The sequence below is a fragment of the Solenopsis invicta genome, chromosome 11, assembly GCF_016802725.1.
Source record: "Solenopsis invicta isolate M01_SB chromosome 11, UNIL_Sinv_3.0, whole genome shotgun sequence".
In the NCBI taxonomy this organism is placed as follows: domain Eukaryota; kingdom Metazoa; phylum Arthropoda; class Insecta; order Hymenoptera; family Formicidae; genus Solenopsis; species Solenopsis invicta.
Window position 1 is genome coordinate 11,403,789 of NC_052674.1, and position 19,002 is coordinate 11,422,790.

A 19,002-nucleotide genomic window follows, 5' to 3' on the forward strand; every position below is an offset into this window, starting at 1 on the left:
AAATATTGATGCAATATTAATGAGACATTTCAACAATGTCTAACGTCTAATGTAGAAAAATCAACATAGATTCAATATTGAAAAAAATATTCACACTTCAACAATCAACATCGCAATGTTTCTACAATATCTCTGCAATATTGCATTGCAGTTGCAACTTTGCAACATTGTTACAATGTTGCTGCAACGTTCTGTGCTGTATGGGAAACAGACATAATTTGTTAACATGAAGAAATTTTGTTTTATAATCATCATTGTAAAATTATCAAATTCTTTCAAGAAAACTCGATATTCTTGCTTATACACGAAACAATGAATTATTGATTCGATACTATTCGATACTTTTTCATGTAACTAGAAGCAGAGAGAAGCCAGAGAACGGTCACTCAAATACCCATTTCTAATTCTCTATCGTAGAAAAATTTCCTGCAGAAGTTTCAATTGATTCTCAGCGTTTCTCATACTCGTCAGACACGTGGTTTGGAAATGATAGATTGCATTTTTTTGTTATTCACATTCTTGCGCGTGTTCACGGAGTAGCTCGTTTAGCATCCTCGACAAGGCCTCGCAAGGCCGCCGTACTTTTCACAGACGTGCGATGAGAACTCGTAGAAGAAATCGTAGAAACGACGGCGAGGGATCAGGGGTGAAAGGTGCGAATGTCGCTTCCGCCAAGTTTCAATTTGTGTACAAATGCACGCGAGGATTCGGACTTCATTTCGCGTTGAATAGCTACTTCTCGGCGAAAGGAAAAACGTAGATTAACCGTCGATTTCACCAACCTTTCTCAAGACAAGTAGCATCAGCCGCTGAATCCTCGGCGCCTTCACAGATGCAATCCCTCCCTGAGCTCTGCCCATCGGCCTATTAACAATTATCGCGAATTTCTAATCTTAATTTCTAATCTCGAATATTTAAATATGAAGCACGCGTTCCGAATACGTCCCGACATGACACGCTCGCGTATTCACGCGTTGCGATGTCTCGAGCACGTCTCGGATACCGCTGAATAACATACGACGTTATGCAACCGATCGGGACGTACGTATGTACATACGTGCGACGCGTTCGGCGTAGAAATGCGCTTTCTAATATAAGTCTTTATTATTTATAGGGAAGGAAACACATCGGGCGACGCCGTGCGTCGCGTCGTTGAAACACTTCTGTCAACGAACGCTCGTCGCGGACCCAAATTACGGATATAAATCGATTGTTACGCGATTTCTTATCGCGACGCGCACCTCCTGCGGCTTCCGACGAGTTCTCGTGGAAAACAATGGCTTTCGCCTGAAGAAACACCGGATGTCACGATGTAGGTATCTCGCCTATTCAATATCTCGTAAAAGCGTAGCGGACTTAATTGGTCTTGTATCGATTCGGTAATATCACGTTTCGCAGAGATTATTCCTCGTTAAATTGAAATCAATTCGTTTTAACTGTGATAAAGTAAAAATGTATTTCAGAATTTTTAAGAAAGAGAGAGAGAGAGAAAGAGGCGATAGGAAAGAGAAGAAGGGTTACCAGTAGAAAGTGAAATTAACACGCGCGCGTTATATTTTCTTTAAAATTCTGGAACTCAATTCTTCATTAGAAAAATGTTTTACATTTATCTATGAATTGATTTCTGAACACAAATTAATATATTCGTCGTTGCTAAATAATGAACGATAAAAATTCAATGCAGTTATGACAGGTTTTTGCCTCACTGAATCAAGCATGTTTTCTTTTACTTGCTTTATCTGCATTCAGTTAGATAAGTTGAAAGTCAAGAATTCATTTTTATTCCTTTCACTTGTATCTTTTTATACACTTCTCGAAACGAAATGAGTTCGAAAAAAGATGACCGAAAAATACCAGTGCAAGCAAATGGAATCAATCCTAATCCAATAAAAAAATTAAAGATTTATGTCGTAACATTTTATTTTTATGAATTAGTACTTTATAAATAAAAATCAAGTTAATTTTTAATTTTAGTATAATAGCAAATATAGCAATTGCTAGCATTAAATTTATTATTACAATAAATTAATACTTTTTCATTCTTTATAAATATTAATTATTATAGATATTAAATAATTTTTTAAAATTATATTAAATTATCTAAAAACTTTATAAAATTTTCTCTATACATATATTACAAACATATTAACTTTATTTAACTTCAGTACGCAATCATTTTCCTTACAGAAAGAGGCAACGTGGAAAGTTTTACGAACACGCGTGAATTTTTCCATTCCTGGAAGAGGAATCGAAAGAACCGACGGAAAAATGAAAAAAAAAAGAAAAAAAAGAACAGATTTTTTCCCCGCCCTAATTTATATATACATTTGAAACGCCCGGGGATGTTATGGTACGAAGTTGGCTGCAACATCGCGCGCGGAAAGCAGAAAGCATCGTCGCGGTCGAGGTGTCGCGCGTCGCGCAGTAACATATCTCAACAGTCGTGGAAGTCGCGCGTGCATCCGTTACATCATCGGACCCGGACGGCCGCGCGTCGCGCGACGCTAAATATCTCGCGGGGGACACGTTTTGTTTACCAACGGCGGCGCGCGGCGCGACTCGCACGCATCGACGCAACGACGGGCGGCGCGGCGGCGGGAGGAGAGGCGCGGCGCGACGGCGGTTAGTTAGTGGTGGCCGGCGACGCGACGGCGGACCGCGTGGTAGGAGGCTGCCGCGATTCAATTTCAGTCGAAGCGCGTCAGGCAGACCGAGCGAGCGAGCGAGCGAGCGAGCGATCGCCAGCGAGAACGAGTCGGCGGCCGCTCTCCTTTCCGCGCCTCGATTTTCGACGAATCGACGGAATTAACGGAGACAGAGGGAATAAAAACAGGCGCTCGCGCCCGCATGTCGCGCGTGCCTGCAGGTGCGTGAACGTAGCTGCGTGTGGCTGCGCGCCTTCGTCCCCTCCCCGCCCCTCTCCTCCTCTCCTCTCCTCTCCTCTCCTGTCTCCGGCCGATCCACACTACGCGCCGCGAGGGAGGCTTGTGCGCGAGTGTGTACCTCCAGCAGCGACTCCAGCATCCAGTCGGTTTTTACGTCGCACGCGTCGAACCCGGTTCGCTTCGCGCGTCGCCGTGTCACGAGATTCGATTCGAGATCGCCGTCCGATAACTCGAGAGAACGAGATCCTCGCGGGGGAGCGCCGCGAGTCAATTCGGCGCGAATCGACTTTGAAACCGGCGAAAAATGCAAATGGCGGCGTGAACGTTGGAGCCTTTGCCGGCTCGGGCGGTACCGACGCGTTTGATCAGCGTGATCTCGTTCGCGACGCGAAACTCGGAGTGGTGCGCGAGATGAACTTTGGCAAGGACACGGCGGGCACTCGTACACTCGTGATTGGCAACGATCTGTCGCGGCACAACGACAACAACAACGACGACGACGCTCGGGGTCGTCGCGCGTACGTGTGTCAACCATGAGCAGCGGGTGGAGCAGCAGCTAGTAGAAAGAAAGAAAGGAAGGAAGGAAGGAAGCAAGGATCAAGGTTCTCTCCTGATCGAGTGCGTCCGATCGAGAATGGAATTCGGGGGCTACAAGGGCACCGGACCCCGCGTCAGGCTGCGCCGACGCGCGGAATTGGGCAGACGGCTCACCAGGAGGCTGTCCCTCGTCGCGAAAATGCCGGCTGCGATTCTCAGCAGGGCGAACCCACCGGAGCCGAGACCGGTCGAGATCACGGCGATTGCACCTGACAAGACGCAGCTCACGGTGAGTAAAGTGCCTCGTTGACTTATAAATGTGCCCCTTGATATCGCCCGGCTGATAATCCTCCGCCACGCCGGACGTTAAATCTTTTATCCGTAATTGAAGGATTTCGTGCAGACGCGCGAGCGAGGAGATATTTTACACTTGATAGATACTCGATTAACTAATTAGCGATACTGAAATCGCGCACGAGGAAAAAATGCCGTTGCATCGAGTCTAATTGGAAATTTTATTAATTCAGCAATAAAATATTTTATAATGCCGGAAATATTTTAGTTCGATGACGGTATTAATGAAATAAAAAGATTGAAAGTAAAGGCAATAAGAAATATAGTTAGTAATAAGACTACGTTTCAATTCGTATCACAGCATTTTTTTCAGCGCCTAATTTTCGCGCAAATCGCGTTACATCGATTATAAATTACAAAGGACGTCTCGTACGTCTTTACATAAACATTTGAACGTACAGCCCGTACAGAATTTTTCACGACACGGCCAGAACAATTTTCCATATAGCCAATCGTTGCAGAACGACAGCGAAATCTTTGACCCCGAGCATGAGTCCGAGCTCGTCGCGTATTGTGAAAGTGCTTCCGATATAATTATAATACTCGGGCCGATCGAGGCGTTATATCGTTGTCACGCTTTTGCACTTGCGCACGCCGTTGACATTGCAGAAACACAAGCGTAAATTTGAATCAGGAAGCCGGCCGTGCAAATTCCAAGGTAGAAATCGAAACGGACTTCGGCGCGCCGCGCGGACTTTGGCGATTAATGTAGCGTACACATCGAACATAAGTGCTACACATTACATGCGCGAGAGTAAGAGGTGTTACCTTCGGTATTTAATTCGGAATTTCACTGTGCACAGGGAAATTCTCCCTGTCTCGTTCTCGTATCTCGCGGTCCGCTGATTCGTACCGCTTTCGCGCGCACATTGTCAAATGTACCATTTTTGCAGAGTTGGCATTCTACTTTCAAAATCGTGTTGATGTAATTGACCCAATTGCGTTTCAATAAAGAGATGAAAAGTACGCACCAATAATTAAATATTTTAAAAAGAGGCTGCTGCAAGCGCGAAGCGTGAGGATCAATTATTATTTTACACGACGAATCCCAGACAACACAATATTTGTAATAAATATTTATTACTACTTACATTTTTAAATATTATATAAATATTTTATAGATATTTTATGTACACGAAAGAAAAGAATCATAAAATTTTGATTTGAAGTGTTATTAAAATAGACACATTTTTTACAATATTTATGTATAAGTAAAAAAACTAAATATTTATAGTAATATTTTATACTAATATTTTATAAATATTTTTGTGTTATTTACTATAAAGTTAATATTTACTTTATAAGCTGTTTAATCTGAGGACACGAAATGTGAAATAATATTTTTGTATTTATAAAATATTAAAATAATTATTATAAATATTTTATAAATATTGTGTACTGTCAAGATTTCCTCAGAATAAAAATTCTGAGGAAAAGAAGATGTACACTGAGAGAAAAAAATGATTGCAGTTATCGTAACTTAATTGCAATTCATTTTTTGTGTCAACTATGTGATTGTTTAAACTGTAAACTCTACAAATTCCAACTATTAGTTGTTATTACTATACTGAAAAAAAGTTTCTTTATGTTCAAGTAAATATATTTATTTGAACATTATTTTCTTGATTTGAATAAACAGCTAGTATAAAATAATTTATTTTTAAACTTAAGAAATATTTTTTTAATCAAGAAAATGATATTTTAAAATAGTTATAATTTATTTAAACACAAAAAAACTTTTTCAGTGTATGCATGTAAATATTATAGTAAGCAAATGTTGAAAAAGTATTTGTACTTATTATAATTGTAAATGCATTTACTACAATTAAAAACATAATGAAGATATTTATTTCATTATTCATATCTTGATATTTTACTATATTAATTATCATAATTTATAGTAAAAATTTTTTCATAGCTGATAGAATTATAAACACAAGGTTATTATTAATATAACAGTATACTGAGAAAAAAGATGCTTCAAAATTTATTTGTGGGATATAAATGTATTTTATTGTAATGAATCTTTATTTAATACGGCGAAATAAAATTTTATTCCTAGCAAATGAACCAGTATAATAATAAAAAAGAGACATATTCAATTTTTTTTCAATTAATAAATATCGAAGAAAACGTCTCATGTAACATTTGCTGACTAATGCTTAGACTTTTTTTCTCTCTCAGTGTAATAAGTACAAAATGGGGCTCCTAATCATAATTATTTTACCATGCAATTACAGCCACAAGTACCAGACACTTTTCTCTCATTGTAATAGAAAACCGGAAATAGATACATATCGCAGAGAGACAGATGTTAAGATTTACGTGGGGGAAATCGATATAAGCGTATTCTCTTCGAGGATTTTTCTCCGAGTAAATCGAGCGGAATTATTTCGCGTGACGCGCGGGTAAAAGGTGCACCCGCGGATGCGTGCGAATTAATGCATGTAACGTCGTTTTCACACTTGCTCTTTCGCGCGGTGCACGCGAGGAAGCAGTTTTATCCGTGTGCCATCGAGGAGGGAAATAAATCTCCAGCCTCCCGATGCACGTCGGCTTCTCTCGCGCGTTTCCGCCGCGATCGCGGTGAAGGAAGTGCCGGATACACGCTCGATCGCGGCGAGAGAATCGCGTCGGCGTGTACCTACAAGAGAGTGTTGCGTCGTTCGCTGAACCTCGACGTCTTTTCGTACGTAATCGGTCGTAAGAAGGAAAGCGCGATCGATGACCGGTGCTTTCTACCCGCGCGACTATTCGTCTCTCGTTCTCTCACTTTTTTTTTTCCTGTCTTTCTCTCTTTTCCGCCGCGATCCGTCTCGTTCTCGAACTGGGTCAGCGATTCAGCATAGATCGATATAAAACTGATTTGATTTTACGACGCGCATAAATAAACTGTCGACGAACACGTCGATTATCGCAGTCACGATTATGACTTTTCATTTCTCGTGAGTCACGCTTTAACTACAGACAGTCCAACAATGTGTGTTCTGAAAATATTTGAATACATAGCTTCGAATTTATTAATTTTGTGGAGAAATTTTATAGAGAGAATTTCTTTTTTTTTTTTTTTAATTAAATTTTTAACTGTCACGCATTGCTCGTAAACAACAGCAGAGAACGTTTTGTAGTATTTAATTCAAACTGGTTATCTTTGTTAAAATTTTTTTGTTGAATTTTTTTTTTTAACATACTCGGATATTAATTTAACGTAATGTGATTGTGTTATTTTAATATTTTATGTAAATTAATATTCCTTAGAGCCAAAATAATACAACGGGTAAATAAACAAATAACATGAAAATAATATAGTGATTTAAACCGTTTGAAATAAACGAATGAAATGCACGTATCAACATATTAAAAATATTAATTTTATTAAAGAAATGTGCTTTTACATTTTGTTTCTAAACTTGTCAAAGTGTTACATTTTTTGCATTAATTCTGTACATAATATTTGTGTTACTTTTCATGTTAAATTAAAAAATTTGAATGGACCATCTAAGACGTACGTTAAATCGAACACAAATTTTCTAACCGCGTAGACTCTCTTTCACGAGGAATTTATTTTTCATTATAAGAGAGAGAAGGTCATCGAAAATAATTACCAACGCAATATCAAGTTGCGACGCAATGAAAGTTAGAATTCAAACACGAGCTAATTTAGATCACTAGCAATAATTAGCACGTTTGGCGGTGCGGTCGTAATAAAAATAATCAAGAGACGAGTTAACGGTATCAGCTATACACCCGGGTACTTAAAGTAGATTGCCGTTTCGCAATTCACTCGTAACTCTAGGCGTACGGATAATTGCGACGCGGCTACGCGCCGACGCATTCGAGCAAGAGAGTAAAAGTCCGCGGTCAGTTAAATGCCGATATTCAACCGCAGAGGGTTAAAGGAGATTCTGTACACAGCGCGCACGTGCGTCTGTGTGTGACACGAAACGGTAATCGCCAATATTATCGCTAATACGCCGAGGGCTCGTCGAGCCGTCGAGCCTTTAGCCAGATCCCCCGACGATCGCGTGATAAGTGGTATGTGTGATTTACGTCGTAATTACGTCTGATAATGCCTACGTCCGCGTATGTGCGGGCTGCCCGTAGAAAATAATTTGTAGAAACAATTTCTCACTGTTTCCCTTATCAGCGAAAGATAGCGTTGAGATGTTTCTATCCCGGGATACGTTCGGAGCTGACTAATTAAAACTTTTCCATTCTCCATGCATCGAAGGGACGATGCGTCGAGTTTGCGAATCCTGTCAATTGAAATGTGAGAATTACTGATGGTTTGAATATTTTCTTATTCCTGATTTCTTCATAGCTATCCTCCCGATCAATTAAGTGAAAATTCGTTTTCCTCGCTGAAATCTCTGATTACGTACACTGAAAAGAATGGACGGGACGGTTTCGTTGAAAATACAGATATGAAAATAATCATGTTGAATCATTAAAATAATTACATTGCAGTGAAAAAAGGATTTGATAAAGTTACAACATAATTATTTTCATATCTGTATTTTCAACGAAATTGTTCCTTTAGTCTATCTAACGAATAGCTATAATATTCTTCATATTACTAACTTTTGATGAACAATGTACTAGAATTTTACTAGAAATTAGCATATTCTTTGGGATAAAGTTATCTAGAGGTGAAAAAATTGGGTATTAGAGAATTATGCTGGATTTAAAAAAAATGCAAGATAAAATTTATCGTTAAAAATATTTTTTTTTCGTTTTTTTTTTTTTTTTTTTTGTTGCAAAACGAAACTGAAAGTACTTAGCACTGTATGAATTTTAATCGGTCAATATCAAAGTTGCCATCTTTCAATACAAAACACATTTTGTTGCACAAGAATGTCAGTCGAGATGAAAACGCGTCGTCCTTGGCAAGTAAAGACGCTATTCGTAAATCTCTATTTAATCTTTGCAACTATCTGCGAAAGTATTTGAGGTATCTTGAAATATTGGCTCATAAAATGCAGTAAGGGCGTTCGACATTTCCGCAGTCACCTAATTAGTTGCACAGTTATATCGTGCTGTCCTGGTGACGGAAGAGCCATTACCGATGAATTATACGCCGCATAAATGGTGTCGTGTGCATGTAATAAGATCTATAAGGTACTCTGACGTGAATAAAGATAATCCATCTAAAGTGCATAGTGAATACTTTTAATTTTTGAAATGGATCGCATGTAAATTCTTGAATTTTCGCACTCTCCTCGCAAATAAATTACACTTGCCTTTTATAAGTTTTTCATAAATTTTTGCATAACGTACACGTATTCTATAGACTGTACAAGGAGGTTCGACGAAGGTATGTGCCTGATGCCTACACAAATGCGGGTATTCTGTAATGCGACGTAAGGTGTTTTTATATCGGTCATAAATATCGTATAGAAGGAGAGAGAAAGAGAGGAGGAGGGGGGGGGGGGAGGTTATCGTGTATCATTCGCAATATTTTTTCGGCTAATCGACACGCGAGGAATACATAAAGGTTATTGACTCATCGAATCAATTCGTGGCGAACGCGGAATTCACTTTCGACTCTCGAGGGAAGCAGCGGTTATTAATCATCTTTTCTTGATCACGTCGTGCCGATTAGACCCTCGATTTTTTCACTGTCTAACTTAAAATAGCCACCGCCAGTTACTGTAGATGATTTGCATATAATATCGTTTGCATATAATACGTATCTTTGAAATTTTAATTAGACCCCACAAAATATATTGCTTTAGCAATATAATCTTGAATGTAAATTTGTACGTGTCCAAAATTTTTTTAATATCTCCGCGGATTTTAATTAAAACGAATGAATGAATCAAATTAATCAATTTTGTTCGCGCTGACAAGTAATTTACGCCCGACGTGGCGAAGCTTTCCAGTTATTAGCACTGAGGTTAGACGAATTAATTAATTAAGTTCAGCGAAATGAAACTCTCAATTCGCAGTTTATGTTTTCATTGCACAGTAATGTAAAACAAGAGTGAAACTGTAACGTAACGTGCGGGCGCTTCTTGGCTCAGCGTTGCTTACGTAAGTTATTGTGATGATAAAATTCTCATCTCTTCAATACGTATAGTTCGATGGTCATTGAGAGTGCTTCATTCTAGCTATTATGGTCATTCTTAGACGGGAAATTGAATACAACTCGCCATCATGGCATCCGTTTTAGCAGTTGGAAAAGGTTAAACGGATGGTCGATTGGCTGAATGGAGAAAGCGATGTTCGTGTGATAGTGGCGTTTAGCGGTGCCGCGATTAGAACGTTCGAAGGTTGGTGCTAGTTATGTCGGTTATCCGACAAGTTCGATTCTCATTCATTACACACCTGTTTATTAGCCGGTACACACGTATCTATACATATGTGAGTAGGAAACGGCATGGGGCACAGGTTTCACTCGATTCGCGACTAATATCGTATTATTTTGTTCGCGCTGACAAGTAAATTACGCCCGACGTAGTAAAGCTCTCCAATTATTAGCTCTGAGGTTAGACGAATTACTTACGTACAGTTTCATTCGAGCTCGAATAATATATGTACAGTCGAGAGAGCATCGTCTAATGTTGGCATTGATGTCATGTTATTAAAGACGCGGTTAAATTGCTGTTTACGAAAAGCACTTCTCGTAGAGTATAATATTACTCTCTTTTTGACTGTATTTTAAATAATTTATGTAAATTGTGAAATGACACAGTCGTGAGCACTTGCATGGATAAATAAGTGAAATTTGAACCTCGTGTGCAAGTTCAATATTTAATTGTTTAATAGTTTATAATTCGATGAATTTTTTTTTTATAAATTGTTACTTGGTAAATAATATTTCTAATATTTAACAAATAATTTATTTAAAAATTATGTTTTAAAATTTTTTATACAATTTTCCGTGTAACTGATTCGTTAATTGCGGGTGCTTATCACTGAGCAAGGCTTGAATAATACTTAAATGAGGTTTTAGAGTCATTCACTGATACTTAAATTATAGGATTGTACGATTGTCCGATATGAATGGCCGGGAGAGATAATCCGTAATGTGAACGAGAGAAAGCAATGCTCGAATTAGATCTCCATCCGTGTTTATCGCGATATGATTAGGTCGCGCCATTATATTTACTTGTATTCATTGAGCCTTTCTCTCTTTCTCTTTCTCTCTCTTGGTTCATCACGCACCTATCAATTACCACCATACATTACTGCGTTCGTGCGTATATATAAATATATATATATATCTAGATCGATTCTCGTTACTGCGTCTCGGTTGAGTCAATTGAACTGAGATAAAGAACACTGAGTGAGAAACGATGTTGGGTGAGAAGCGATGATATATATTAATATCGGGTTTCTCGTAAAAAAGCGATGGTATATCATTACTGTCGATTTTATCAGTGAGTCGGTAAAATTAAGTAATTTTACGCGCCAGAAAATTTCATACAAAACAATTTAATTCTTTATTCGCAAGTTCCTTTCAATTCAGTTTCTTTTGATTTGATTTCTTTATTAGCTTTCCGAAAATCAGTTATTTCCAACTAAATTATTATGTTAATAATTATCTAAAATTCAATTAACCCGTGTGTACGTACACGTTAAATCGCGCCAGAAAATTTCATACAAAACAATTTAATTCTTTATTCGCAAGTTCCTTTCAATTCAGTTTCTTTTGATTTGATTTCTTTATTAGATTTCCGAAAATTATTTATTTCCAACTAAATTATTATGTTAATAATTATCTAAAATTCAATTAACGCGTGTGTACGTACACTGTTAAATCTGTAGTGTCAAATTTGACTCAAATTGAGTTATTTTTAACCGTATTTAGAAGTCGCCACGGCTCCTACTAAATATGTAGTTAATTTAACTAAAACGATAGAGTTAAATAATTTAACTGTGTGTTAAATTTGACTAAAATTAAGTTTATTTTTGACTTGTGGCACTGGGTTGAAATAACCCAGATAACAAGATGTGGTTGTTTCTTTGAACACATGTTTTGTATTAAAATTTCTATAATAAAGTCAATTTTGACACATATGTAGTTAAAAATAACTAAATACTATTTAACTCAAGAAATTGGTTCAAATTTAACCCATTAACATTTAACAGTGTATGGCATTTAATTTTTGTAAAGTGGTGAAATGTGCTAGAGGTTCACAATGTTCGATAACAATATCCTATGGTGGTTCTCTCGTTCATCTTTCATTCAATTAGCACAAAAGTCTTCTCCGTAATAAATAGTATATCTTTCCACGAAGGCTATGTTTGCCGAAAATATTATGACTAGCATCATAATGCTTTTAGAATGCTATATTTTTTCTGAGCGATGACATTGGAGGAGGACACCGGCCATTATCTGCCGAAATTCTAGTCGCTCGTCCGCTTCAGCGGAAGCCACGGGTTGAAATTTATTGCGGATGCCTCTTTGAAATATCGCTAGTCGTCGTTGATTGCGACAGCTAATAAAAGTGATCCCGTTTGGAGAATTTTTCCAGAAAATTGTTCTATTATTAGGAGGGAGATAACGCGCAAGTTGCGGCTGTAAAATCAGTCGCTGATTAGTGATGCTCTTTTTCTGCCGGTCCTTCGGGATCTTCGCGCACCCCGTATTCGTTTGTGCGTGCCGCGCGTGCTACTAATATCCCGTAATTACGCACGCGGCGGCGATTCGAGAAATGCTGCTCGTAAGTGGTTCGGAGTGCGAACGTGGCGGATAATGACGTACGATAAATTCCGATTTCGTCGAACGTCGCACGCGCGACTTTGGATCTTAGAAATTCTTCGCGCTTCGCATCACTCGCGTGACCGTTAATAATTTTGTCGCGCCGTTATGATTTTTAACCGGCTCTTAGGTAAGCGCATTTCGATTATTTCCCGGCAATTTTGTTAGCTGATGAAGTAATGTCGGTAGAAAGAGCCAACGTACTGTGCTTTTTCACGCACTTATGTGCGTGTACGTTTTACTGTAAAAAAAGAAATATATATATAAGAGCGCGAAGCAAAATTTTCAGGAAGTAATTCACGGTTCTTAAATTGGCGAAGCTTTCACTGCGCGGACTTACATCATGCTTGGAGAAGGCGTATGACGAGCGATAACAGGCTCAATATAAAATTACTTCAAATTTCTTTTTGATCTGTAGTTTCAGATCGCGTCGTCCATGAAGATTTTGTTGCTTAAATAATCTCTTTCGTATCCCGATTTCACTTTTCCAAGAATCACTTTAAGAATTTTTGCTCAAGTCACATATTGTAGTCAATTATTTAAAAAGTTCCAGATTCGCACACACACACACACACACTTACACAGAGAAAAATTAGTATCGAATCAATAATTCATTGTTTTATATATAAGCAAGAATATCAAATCTTCTCGAAGGAATTTATGACATAAAGAAATTTTGTTTCTTTGTGTAAGCAAATTATGTCTGTTCGAAGTTAAATCTTGTACAACACATTTGTGTCTTATGTCTTATACATATCCATTATGCGTTACCTTTAACATTCATTAAGAAAAATGATTTTAAAATTTTAATTCTTATTCTTAATATCTATTTAATGTTCTTTGAAATTAAACACAAATATATTTTATCAAAAATAAAAAAAGTACTAACGAAAATACATAATTTCTTCTTTGATATAATATAAAAAATGTTATATGTAATTATTATTGCACACTAACTTAAAACGAAGAAATAAAATAAATTACTGACATTAATAAATAATGTTAAAAAATATATAGAATTAAACAAAGTATATAGAATAAAATTAAATAAAAATTATTGATTAATAATTTTAATATTTATTAATAATTTTATCTTGAATTTGTATTAATGTTAATCTATTTTTTATTGCATCTATCTCTATTCTTCTTTATTCTCTATATTTGCCTGTGACATTTTTGATATTTTAATTGTTCTGGTCCGTGTTAATTTTGATTCATAATTCAATAATGTTTAAGTAATTACTGTATGTGTCACGAGGTTTGGAAATCCACAAATTATGTTTCTAAGTATAATATTCTTTTATTATGTGTCTTAGATCAAATTCTTTTAAAAAGATTTTATATTCTTTCTTATAAATACTAATTTTATTCTGTGTGTGCGTATATATATATAGTTGTTTAAATTATAATAATTGATAAAAATTTTGTGTTCCGCTTTAAGATACCGCTTTAAGATACACGGTTTAATAACCGTTGCGTAACACACATCTTTTCTTAATGGTATCTTCGAGGTAAAAGATTGAATTTCTAAAAATATCCATGGCGCCTTTCTGTCACGACGTTTCTCAGCGCAAACCATATATCGCGCACCAGACAGGCTCTTATCGTGCGCAATAAACCATGCTCCGGAATAATATTCATTACTCACTTCCTATTCATCTGTTTCCAATCGGCTCAGACAATGGGGCGTTTGATTCTCGAAGGCTTTCCGCAATTGCGTGCCGGAGATTTTTATCTTCTCGTGAGAGCAGTTCTCCACGACAGCGAACATACACTCGGCTAGTTTATGTGCGCAACACGTGGTACGTACTCGTTACACACGGAAGCATGGCATCTCGCACACGTTATCCGTCGCGAGGGACAGGCCTAATTTGATAATTGAGCTTCAGAAGTACTTGTCAATCGTAAAATCAAAACATGGAGGAGATGACACTGAAAAACAAGTGAACAAAAAGTCCAAGTAATAATAATCACACCTAAATGTAATACACTAGATTACTAAGCCTTGATGAAATAGTTTCAAAATTAAATATTCAGTTAACATTATGTTTTATGTAACATTATTATGTAACATTATTACCGCTTGGTAACTGTTCACTGAAAGAACAATTTTATTGAAGATACAGATATGAAAATAATTATTTTAATGATCCAACTTAATTATTTTCATATCTTTTAGTGCTCAACAACCGATTGGTTACACTATTGTTATATTTGGTTACTGTTAACGTAATTACTAAATATTATTAAATATTTGATTATATCAATAAAACATTTAATTGAAATTACTTCATCAAAGCTAGATTATTATTATTAAACTTTTTTTCAGTGTAACTGACAATCAATGAGTTTTTTTTTTACATACACATTTTACGAAAACGGATAACGTGTAAAATAAAAAGTTTAAATAAGATTTTTGTTCTTTAATAATTTCAATGCGATTCTTTTTTAGTAAACCGTGAGAGGCAATTGTATCCGCAAAAGTAAAAGTTAGCTTTGGCATTTTCTGAGAATAGAAATTAGGCACTGTTTACAGGGACACGTGCTTATACGCGAACGTTTTTGACTGTCGTATTCTAGAAAGTTCCGAGGATACGTCTCATTCGTCGTCGCGCGCGGAGAGCAAAGATCCATAGTGAGGCAAGGATAAAAACGTTACGTAAAAGCTGCACCGGACTTGTCCGCCGCGTCTCCTCCCGCGATCGACAAACGGCAAATACGCCTATCGTTCTCCGTACACTTTTCCATCCCGGAGCTCTAATGGCTGGAGACGGCCGGTGCTCGATGCTAATTTGATTCCCGTGTAGTGCAATCACGACCCTGATTGCCGACGTTACGCACATCACGCGCATTCCTGCGTACGTGTCCGCACGAGCGCGCGCGTTCTGGCTAGTCGCGCGTTCTCCATCTTGTACGATTAATTGTCCCTCGCCGTTTGCCACGATCGATTATCCAATGCGGCGGTTGTCCGCGCAAGGAGGAAGGAATGTAACATTGACGAGACGCGCTCGGCCCGAGCGTAATATGATAACGAGCGCTTGTTAAAAAAACGCAAGCGCAATTAATCTTATGGATCTTGTCTCGCCACCATCGATGAACGTCAGATTTGACGGGTGAAATTTGTTGAACAGTTCAGGGCTTTCATTTAGGTCATTTCTTTTCGCCAAAAATTAATAACGCCAAGACGTTAATGGCAATATCAATTTTTTCCTCTCTTACATAAAGTATTTCTTATTACGTTGTGCCTTCTGAAAAAAAAATTCAGGCTTCTTCGAAGTGTTAATGTAAAAGGAATATTCGTCTTCGGTCTTATCTTTACAGAGAAACGTTGCAGACCTTTATAGAGAGATAAGACCGTAATCATATATTTTTCAATCTGAGAAGGAACGTTTCTGGACGGAAAACGGTGCTAGATATCGTATCATTCATCATAAAGCGATCACTCTTCTCGATAAGAAGAAAACGAAATAAGAAAAAGGTCTTTTCGCTGCCTGCACGAGCGTACCGTTATTAGCAAGTTCGTTCATCGTAAATCATACAAGCGGGTGTAATACACTTTTTATTTTTCTGTCTGACAAATGCGACGACAAATTGGAAACGGTACTTCAGAAGCGATTTCTTATTCATTTTATCACCTTTGTTTTTCGCAAATTGAACCTTTTCTCAGCGTATTGATGGTGTTGATTGTACATATAACTATAACGACAGGAAGAAATTATCAGAACAGAAAAATGTTACGTAAATCTCGGGAACTTGGATAAATCCGTTGGATAACGTTTTAGTTCAATTTGTGTATGTTTGAAAGCTTAATTAAATTCAATACAAATGAATACACATTAGGCACGCGGTGTGTTCGCGCATGTATCATCTAAACTTGCGACACTCGGCGTGAAAACACATCGTTGATTTATCGCGGTATAACTCAACTTTATTCAATAAGACGAAGAAAAAGAGATGATGTTTGACATGCGGCGCAATATCGCATTGCTCAGTAAAAGGCCGGAGCACGCGTATTTGTTTATTTACACCGATTCGATGTACTTAAACGTTTTATTAATTTGCGTTGATGTCAAAGTCGCAGTTCTGTCAGAAACTGTCCGTTTGAAAGCCGAGAGTTTCGTAAGAACAAAAGGAACTTGAACCATATTTTGATAGACTTCTACGCCCGATGTACGCCCATACAGATAAGGCCTCCACTGCAATCTTTCGAACACACACACACGTGCGCGTTACACGTGAGTGCATACAACAGTTTGTGTTCGTGAACGCTTTCACGCTCCATGTGGCAAGCATACGTCACAAATTCCGTCGTAGGACTTTCGTTGTATGAAATCTGTCGCTCATGTGTGCTCAGAGTTGTTCACGGCGACTACATGTATTTTACAAAAACATTCGAATCATTCATAAGAACGACGATCACATCCCTATAAGCGCCACAACATTTCATTTTAAATAATGTTCCTAAAATATTATATGAATATTATGTGAGAAATAAATAATATAGTTTACTTCAATATTTTACAATAAATTATCGGGAATATTGTAACTGTTAAATGTAATAATTATAAAGTTTATGAATATTTTATGTATAATAATTTGCATTAACTTTTGAACGAAAATAATATTCGTAGAACATTTTCATAATATTTCACATATTGGAATAACATTATATAAAGTGGACATATAACATTAATAAAATATAATATGAAAAAAATATTATATTTTGGAAATAATATTCTCGGAATATTGTTTTAATAATATTTTAATTTTTATTAATATTCGTATGACATTCTAAGAATATTGCAGCACCACTTCTAGGGATTTTGTACACGATTAAAGACTAGATCTTCTTGGCGCGTAGCTTATCGTTTTTTATTTAACGACTTGAACTGCCTTAAACCTGCCTTTTCGACTGACATTCTTACGTTATTTCGCACAAATTTCAAAAATCTTGGTCAGATGTACGTGATTCTTTTTCGCAATGGAAGATTCAGCGGGATCGCGCGCGCGATGAAAAAGAAATATCGGCCGACGTAACGTCGAATGTCAAACGAGGAAAAGCTGGCGAGAATCGCAGGATCGCGGTTAGCCGCGCACCATTGCGCAACCATACGCGGTGACTTAAATAATCGAGAAAAACCGGGTGCGCTGAGGTATTTATCGCAAGACAGAATCATGCGCGCGAGACTATCTGGCCCTGCGAGGGGATTCCTCAGATTCCAGCGGCGAATCGACGATGTGTCCGTTTAGTTCGCGAATTATTTATCCCCTCCTCGTCTCTCTTTGCACCCGCTGAAAACGGGGAAACTTCGTTCTCTCCGAAGGTAACGCTCGATCGTAGAAATTCCCGGTCGCCAGTTTGGGATTCGCGAGGAGGAAAACATCTTTAAGCCATGTCCGTTAAGACTCAATAGAGAGACTATCCGAATACTTTTCGCTCGTAAATAATTGTAAGAATTATTGAATAATACTGTTAAGAAACATTCTTCAGTATCTCACTCGTAGAGAAATAAAAGATAATTGATATCCCCATGCTATCGCCCTTTGCTGGCGCATTATTGAATTATGCCCGTGTTATCTTCAATCGTAAAGACTTCGGCGTACGTATTACTTCACGTAATGGAATTCGATAAATTTCCGGTGCACGGCGCACGCAAACGCATGTAACGAGATTTTTTCCCTCGTTGAGTTCAACGGCCGAGTTAAAGCGCCTTGAAGAAAAAAAACATCATTATTGTTTTTAGACGGTTTTCGTGTAATACTTTTGTATAATATTGTATAATAACGCGTGTACACTTGTGATTTACTGTGAGAGTCTTGCGTGCGTAGTGTTATCGCCTTCGCGCGCTCGTTAGGAGAAAAAAAAAAAAATTAGCGAATAAAAACATGGAAAAAAGAGGTCACGTGTTTTTCCGACTCGCGGGAGATGGTCAATAAATCGTGCATGGAATTACGCCGAGAAAGAGTAGTCTCTGAGAGAAGAGAGAGAGAGAAAGAGAGATAGAAAAGAAACGAAGCCTTGAGGTATCGTTAGGAACTACGTGTTGTTCGCTGAGAGCGTTTACACGACGACGACGATGACGACGACGACGATGATGACGACGCGACGAATCGGACGTCGTCACATGAGAAAATGTAAGCGATATATACGTGAGACAACCGCCACGGCGCATCGCTACATTGTCTCCCGGTGACAGGGAACGTCGCTTTATATAGAAGGGGATTCGCCGTCCGTGTATTTCGCCTTGTATTCGCGGTGTAGGTCTGTCCAACTCTGTGCATTAGCGATTTTGCAACACCGGTTATCGATGTACGATTGCGTTCTTTCCTGTCGCGGGATCCCGTCAGAAATTTTTCGCATGCGAATATTTCTCGGACGATATTTTTCAATAGAATATAATTTTTTTTTTTTTTTTTACAAAACCCTAGTGGTGTTGCTATCTTTGTATTTCCGTCGAAAAGTCTTTTTATTCCAAAGTGCCTCTTTAGTGGAACGAATCGACGTTGATAATATATTTC

At 37.7% G+C, this 19,002-nt stretch overlaps 1 protein-coding gene across 2 annotated transcripts in view; it reads left to right on the forward strand.

Annotated features, from left to right (window-relative positions):
- The window catches only part of LOC105201419 (rho GTPase-activating protein 20), a 222,250-nt gene that overhangs the window by 7,553 nt on the left and 195,695 nt on the right, over window positions 1-19,002 (forward strand). For both annotated transcript variants that reach the window (XM_026137835.2, XM_011169422.3), the window contains exons 2-3: window positions 1,115-1,312; window positions 2,188-3,711. In XM_026137835.2, the coding sequence (XP_025993620.1) occupies window positions 3,520-3,711 (192 nt within the window). In that variant the 5' untranslated portion in view covers window positions 1,115-1,312; window positions 2,188-3,519. The remainder of the gene's footprint in view (window positions 1-1,114; window positions 1,313-2,187; window positions 3,712-19,002) is intronic.